The sequence below is a fragment of the Lactuca serriola genome, chromosome 9 (genome assembly GCF_051521515.1).
Source record: "Lactuca serriola cultivar US96UC23 chromosome 9, Lser_US96UC23_V15, whole genome shotgun sequence".
In the NCBI taxonomy this organism is placed as follows: Eukaryota; Viridiplantae; Streptophyta; class Magnoliopsida; order Asterales; family Asteraceae; genus Lactuca; species Lactuca serriola.
This window is the reverse complement of record NC_136416.1, coordinates 134,121,100-134,129,251: the sequence shown is the minus strand read 5'-3', so window position 1 is coordinate 134,129,251 and position 8,152 is coordinate 134,121,100. Positions and strand designations below refer to the sequence as shown.

Genomic DNA, 8,152 nt, shown 5'->3' with positions numbered 1-8,152 from the left:
AGCGTTACACCCTCACCATCTACCTAATCTTTTATCATTTGTCGAAGAGTGAGACTCAACGACAATGTTCCGAAAAGAAAGGAAATTCAACCATGTCCCTCCTCCACCTCGGCCACCTCCTTGCTCCACTTCTTCCTTGTTGAAGCTTTGCCTTCCTTACTCCCTCTAGTCTTATAGTTTATTATGCATCTATTACAACCAAGGGTTTCAATGCAAATCATTACACCCTATAGTTTACTATGCATCTATTACACCTCAGAGTTTCAATACTCATTACGTCACTTTTTATTTTCTATATCTTTTTCAGCCCAGCTAAAAAAAGAAAAACAGTTCTATCATATTATAAACATAATAGATCATTAAAAAATCATGTAAGGTTTTGTTACTTTCAAACAATAAACATAGTAAATCATTTAACTATAATTTAGTTATTCAGTTTAATGTGTTAAAAGAATGAACTAACGGTTGTGCTCCAACGAGGAATGGGATGTATATCGTTAAAATATAATTCCAAAAAAGCGTTATGTACTTTATAATATTTAATAAAAACACAAATGAAAAAATATTTAAATTCTGCAAGATTAAATCTTTTTCGCTAAAAGATGATAGTATATGCAAATAGCAACATAACCGAACTTTTTATTTGCAATAATTTTTTTATATTTTTTATCGAAATTTTGAGCAATGTTTATCACATTCATTAATTATTTTTGAAATGAATAAAAGAAAAAAAGAAAAAAAAATACAGATATGACAAAATTATTTTTGTGTTTTAGTAATATGTATTTACAAATTGGCAAATAAAACAGCAAGAATATCTTAAAGAAAGGGTATTTCTACTACCATCAAAAGGTATTTGCTTCACTCTCTTTCTTCCACAATTGGTGTCCCCCCAATCTATCTCTGTTCAACTCCTCACACTGCATACACAGCTCAGGGAGAGAGAAAAGAGAATCCGAAGACTCTTTCTGTAATTTTTTTTCTCTTACTTTCTCGAGAAAGTTCTGTTTGAATCGTACAAGTTCATAGATGTTTCAACAGCTTGGTCATCAAAAACCCCATTTGTATTTGTTTTAGATCTTTGTTGTCCGTACGTAATCATCGACAAATATGTCACCGGAAAAATCTGTTAATTCATCATGGGTTTTCCGGTCTACGATACAGTGGTCTTTTAGGGTTTTGATGTTTGCTGTTGTTGTTGGATTAATGATCTTCTGGGGTATCGATGGCTTCGATGTTAGTGATTTCCACAAAGATTTTGTTATGAAGTTGGATGTTAATCTTGGGAAAGGTCTAAAGACTTTGAACTACACTAACCGTGCAGATTCAGATTCGACACCCACACCATCACCCCCTTTGGATGTCAATTTGACTAATCCGGCTGAAGCTCACCAAGATTCACCTGCAAATGTCATCGGAAAACCAAAACCGGTGAGTTTGGAGTGGGTTTCGGCTAAGCTAGACTCCAACTACTCGTCGAACCTACTGGTACGGTGGATGGCACCCGGCGGCGAGCCATGTAAAGATTCAAGCACAGAGGGTATATTGATCCATGGTTTGGATAATAATAATAAGATCGAGTTATCTTCTGGGGACATCCACACTTATGTAATCCAAACATTGGATGGTTCCGGTAAACCGCGTTGTTTAGGTGGTGATTATTTCGAAACCGATCTCTCGGGTGACACCTGGAAATCTCGTCCCCCAATCAAGGATTTTGGTGATGGTAGATACTCATTTTCTCTCCAAGTTCATCCCGGGTTTGTCGGTGACTATAATCTCACAATAGTTCTATTGTTTAGACACTACCAGGGCTTGAAATTCTCGCCGGAACGATTCGCAGTTGATAAGGTTCTCAGAGTAATTCCGATTACTTTCAAGAACAACTCAACCACCTCCGGTCAGTTGCCCGATTTAAGAGTATGTAACAAAAAGTCTGATTACGCGAGGGATGTCTGGGCAGGTCGCTGGACCCGACACGGGAAGAACGATAAGTGTGAGATCAGCAACGACGGCCGGTACCGGTGCCTCGACCACAACTACCCGTGTCAGAATCCATGGTGCCACGGACATCTGGGATCCATCGAGAGTAACGGCTGGGTCTATTCGACCCATTGTTCATTCAAGCTGTTTGATTCCAAATCAGCTTGGAATTGTTTAAATAATCGTTGGCTATTCTTCTGGGGCGATTCGAATCACTGTGATACGATTCGGAACATGCTTAATTTCGTCCTGAATCTGGAAATGGCGACTGTTCCACGGCTGTTCGATATGAACATTACAAACCCTAATAACAAGATCCAGTCGCTTCGGATCACCAGCGTTTTCAATGGTCACTATAACCATACCGGGAACTATCAAGGCCTGAATTCGCTCTACAATGATGCTTACAGAGACTACCTGAAGCAGTATTTTTCCGGCGACATTGTTCCCGACACATTAATCATGAATTCCGGGTTACACGATGGGGTTTATTGGCCTAACTTGAGAAGATTCACAAAGGGTGCTCAGGATGCTGCTTCATTTTGGGCGGAGGTTCTTGACGGGGTGAGGCGGAGAAATATTGTGGGACCGGAGGTTATATACAGGACCACCGTGGCTACTGGTGGATATGCACGGAGATTGGTGTTCAATCCAAACAAAATGGAAGCTTTCAACGGTGTTTTTCTGGACAAGCTGAGGCAGTTTGGAGTGATTGATCATGTGGTGGATCATTTCGACATGACTTATCCTTGGCATTATGATAATCGGTGCAATGATGGCGTACATTACGGCAGAGCTCCGGCGAAGATGCGGTGGAGGGACGGTGAGATTGGGCACCAATATTTTGTTGACCTGATGCTGTGTCATGTGCTGCTGAATTTACTGTGCGCAAGATAGCAGCGTGAGTATGGGTATGTATAGATAAGCGGAGGAGGTAAATACAAGGCAGCCAATTTGGGGGGTTGTATTGTAATATCATGTATTTTTCACATTTTAATATGTAGCTGCTAATTGATGCCGGCCGTTGATTCTTTATTATTTTTACCTGTTTTTTTCTTCTCCTGATAAGTTTAAATTTTTAAATATTCGGTCATCTTTAATAAAATTCCATTTCAATTTTATTTTATCAATGTAATAAAGTGATTGTACGAAATATATATCCAGCATACGGAACTTTCTAACATGCTAGCAATTATAACGATCACGTTGCCATGAGACATTGCTTAATATTTTATATTTATAATTTATTTATGTAGCAATTCATCTATTTTATTAAATAATGCAAATGAGACGAATTATATTATTATGTTTTACCCAGTTAAATATGTTTTAAGTAAAATATCAACTATCAAGGTCTTAAAATTAGATGTGGTTGTATAGTTCACAGGATCTCATTTTATCTACCCTAATAAATGAAGGTTTTTTGTCACATGTCCTCTTTTCATTTATTTGGACATATAGTATTTTCCAGAATTTTTAAATTTTTTATTTTTCACTTGTTATTTTATTGTGTTTTTTATTTTATTAAATGAAAATTCCACATTTAATATGTAAGGTAATATATATGTAAGGTATTTATTAGAAAAGGGTTTATATATGTAATGTATTAGACGTGAAACCCATGTATTACACGGGTTGATTTAAAAAAATTAAACATTAAGGTGTAAATAAAAAATATTTTTTAATGTACAACTTTAAAATAAGAAACAAACATATTTATTGCAATTTAATATCATACATATGATGTTGAATACTTTACATATATAAGAGTATGACTTTAATTATAAAAATTGAAACAAACCAAAAATTGACAAGTGGATAATATTTATTTCAAAAAATACCACAAAATGACAAATGTCAAAACTCATAAAAGATTAACATGTGACAAAAAAAACATTCATTTATTAAGGAGGATTCAATACATTAAAGTCACGTTAATTTTAATAATTCAAATTTTTTTTTTATTTTTTATATAAATTCAAACTTTTCAAATTGTTAAAATGTCATATTTAATTTTTTAAAATAAACTCATGTAATACATGAGTCTCACACCTAGTTACATACTAAACAAACTTTTCATTTTTGTTTTATTTAGCCATTGATTTGTTTTTCGTGTATTCTAAGTCACTCAACTTTCAAATTACATGTTAAAAAAAAGAATATTACTAAGACGAAGAGGTCACCCAGTCATATATTACATGTTAAAAAGAGGAATATTACTAAGATGAAGAGGTCACCCACTCATATATAGATAGGTGAGTCCGCGTCCACTTGAAATTTTGGTAACCGGTCCACGTGGCATTCTCATGGCATTTCAAGTCAAAATTATTTTTTAATTTAAAATATTCGCTCTCTTTCTATCTAGAAAAAAAAAACCCACCATATGGAACCCACTTCTCTATAAATGGCTGATGGATACCATTTGCATTGAAACCTAAACATCATCTTGTTTGGATGTTTGGACTCCGGGTAGCCACAAGAAACGAAAACCATGTGAAGATTTATTCGATTAATATAATACATATCGATACTGTCTTCTCAAAATATGTGACGTGATTTGAAATAATCAATTACAGGCACTGAAACAAACCCTAATTCAACAATACTAAGTTATAACCAAAATAAAGTAGGAACCAGAAAGTAAGGAATTTAAATTGGGTGGTATTGGTGGAAATTTCCGCAGCTCTCATATAACATTAATGAAAATAATCAGTATGTATATGTTTTGCGTATGTATGCGTTAGACGTCAAGAAGCAGTAAATTTCGTAAGAGGCCACAATGGTTCAAATTACATGCTCTCTCTCCCTCAATCGGAAAGCATTAGAAATCATTCATGATTTCAGATTTCATCGATCTATATCAAATCCTTCAAACCCTTAAACCGCACAGATGAAGAGTGTCGTTTCCTTTAATAAAAAAACATGTTATTACAAGCCAGATGGTCATTTCCTTAGATCATAGAGATGTATAAAGGATACTTGTTTTCTTATTGGAACCTTCCCACCCCGATGTAAAATCATGTGTACCCAATGCTATATTATCCCTAATTATTTCCTTAAATTGTATATACCCACTTTTTTATAAGCAAATTAAATATAATTTTTAGATAGGAGAGTGAACTGTAATCGAGTCTCGATACCCAAGCAAGAGAACATAAAGCAACATCATCATCTTAAATTTTGGGACGTTACAAGTTGGTATTAGAGTCTTGGTGTGACAACCATCAAAATCAGAGACAGTTCTAGATTTGAATAAACTTAGTTGCACATATAGGCACAACACATACTAGACTTTGTAACTAGGAGCTATGTTATAACCTACTAGAAACTTGGAAACAATTAGAAATGATGGATAGTGTACTTAGATTTCACATTGATACGTGACTTCTATAGTTACTTTAACTGTAACACCTATTCAAATTTGGGTCATTCCTTGACTTGAACACCTTTTCATGAATCATATACACACATAATACACTTGACCTAGAAGTAGAAATTAGGTCAGAGTCTCATAGTATCTTAAGTCAAAGTTGAAAACTAGGACTAATATACTTGATTCCTCAATTTCACTTGAATCTCAGAACCACTACATAGAAATGTCAATAAACCAACAAACAAGAATTACAAACATTATGTATAACTATAAAAGAGTTATAAGACTCAAAAATAATTTGATGCCTCCAAAATTCAATGTATCTTGATATCTAAAGTTTAGCAAAATCCGAAAAACCCTAAAAGCCCTAAAATCTCAAATTTATAAACTTTAACACCTAAAACTCTATAAATTTTTTTATGAAACTTATGATATCAATTTAAAATAATTAAATTCAGGAAAATATAATCAAGGAAAATAAAAATTAATTAATTAACATTTATCCTTAATTTATATGCAAAAAATCAAGGTTTTATGAGTAAAAACTAGGTTTTGATGCATAATTTATAAAAATAACTTAGATATGTTTCTAAAAAATTGAATTTTATAAAAATGAAAGAGAGAAAGAGGGCATTATATCCCCTAAAATTCGGACCTCTCTCTCCTCCCATTCTTCCCCAAAAAAATTTCAATCATTTTATCCTTTCTTCACCCCACCTCCCCCTCTTCACTCACCCCCCCTCTCTCTCTATCTCATCTCTCTCTCTCTCTCTCTCTCTTTCTCTCTCTCTCACACACACACACACTCCACCATCATTTTCTCTCACCCCCCCAAACTCACGAAATATTTCCAGAAAAATGAGTCTCAAGACACAAAAAAAAATCATCTTCTTCAAGTGTTCTTCTTAAGGTAATCACAAAAAACCAAGCATTATCCCTTCATTTCCACTCATAATTTCACCATTTTATGAACATTTTTCTACTTCTACACCATTCTATGGATGAATTATGAATCATATGTTCATAACTATGATTTTTATGAAGATGGTGGTAGTATTTCACCCAAAAACCAACATGCATGTGATAATCTTCAAGCTTAGATGTTTGATGTGATGGGTTTTGAGAATTCTAACACTTCCTAAGTGTACATGCAACCCTAATAACCTTGGATCTATGTTTGTCTAATTATCATGCAAAGTTGAATTCCAAGGTTATATTCCTATCTAGCATACATGGGGAACATTTTTAACTTGAATGAAAGATAGAATAACTTACCTTGTTGTTGATTATGATCCTTGAAACCTTGTGAGCCTAGCACCCCAAGTGTGATGCCTCAAATGCTTCACACAACACCAAATGCAAAGGAGTAAACTTTTTGAGAGAATACGCACTTGAAAAATTAGCCCTCACTTGTTCTTGTGTAGCCGATTTTGGTGGAGAACATGTTCTTTATATAGTGTTGACACATATAGGTAACTGTTGGGTTTTGGTATAATACAACATCCTATGATGCACATACAACCCTAAATACCTTGGATCTATGTTTTCACTAATTATACATGCAAATGGTTTCCAAGGCATTAAACCTATAACTAGCATGCATTTGACATAAACCATATAATATACTAGTTAGGGAAACATACCTTTTATGTGGCTTGAAGTCTTGATGTATTTGGCCTTAAGAGCTTAGCACCAATAGTATGAAATGCCTCAAATGGAATCACAACACACCTAGGACAAAGGTGGCTCTTGAGAGAGAATTCCATGCACCAAAACACCTCCATATTTCTCTAAGAAAAGAAGTGATGATTTTGTTAGATAAGGTGTCTAAGTCCATAACTTATTTGGTATATACTTAACCCGACCCGGCATGGTCCATTTGGGTTGCATTTCATCCAAAGTATATATGGATAATTTTATGAGAGTTATACATATATGTTTATTAATATATTATAAGTTATAATATATTAATATGAAGTCATGTTATTTAAATTAGTCTTAGTCTTAAATTAATTATGAATTAATTTAGAGATTAAAAGGAAGACTAATTAGATTGTGGGCTATTGGTTTTATATAGTGTGGGCTAACACTCATTTGTTAATGGGCTAGGCTTGTATGGAAGTCCATGGATGATCCATGGAGGTTTTAACCCATGGATCCTTGGAAAAGTAAAGGTCATGGGTTATTAGGGTTTCACCCTAACCATGCACACTATATAAGCATGCTTATGGAGCATGAAATGGCAACTAGTGAACTAGTGTGTGTGAGCTTGTGTGTGGCCGAAAAATACAAGTGTGTATACTCTCTCAAAGTTTTCCAAGAGTTTGTGGTGATTTGTGATTCCATTTGAGGCATTCACACTATTTGTGCTTCGCCCTCAAACTCCTTAGGAATCAAACTCATCATCAAAAGGTATGTAATCTCATCTAATTCTTTTATGTTTAAAAGTACCCCATGCCATGTTAGATAGGTTATGAACCTTAGAAAATTATTATTTTGCATGTATTTAGACAAACATAGATCCAAGGTTTATTAGGGTTGCATGCACACTTAGGAAGTGTTAGATTGCTCAAAACCCAACAGTGGTATCAGAGCCTAGGCTTGCTTGTTTGAATACATGATGCAAATTGCTGAAAATCGAAGATTTTATGCTGTCTGCACAGCTGACTCGCCGAGTCCATGAAGGGACTCGACGAGTCCAAGGCAAAACTCATCCAACTCGGCGAGTTGGTTCATGCACTCGACGAGTTGGACCCCCAGACAGCATATCTTCGAGTTTTGGTGCTGGAATTGGTC

The 8,152-nt window shown here is 34.7% G+C and overlaps 1 protein-coding gene across 1 annotated transcript; it reads left to right on the top strand.

Moving 5' to 3' along the window:
- Positions 1–833: 833 nt before the first annotated feature.
- On the top strand, positions 834–3,021 carry LOC145073026 (uncharacterized). The gene has a single exon (XM_079019575.1). The coding sequence runs from the start codon at positions 1,111–1,113 to the stop codon at positions 2,878–2,880; it is 1,770 nt and encodes a 589-aa protein (XP_078875701.1). The 5' UTR covers positions 834–1,110; the 3' UTR covers positions 2,881–3,021.
- Positions 3,022–8,152: the final 5,131 nt, after the last annotated feature.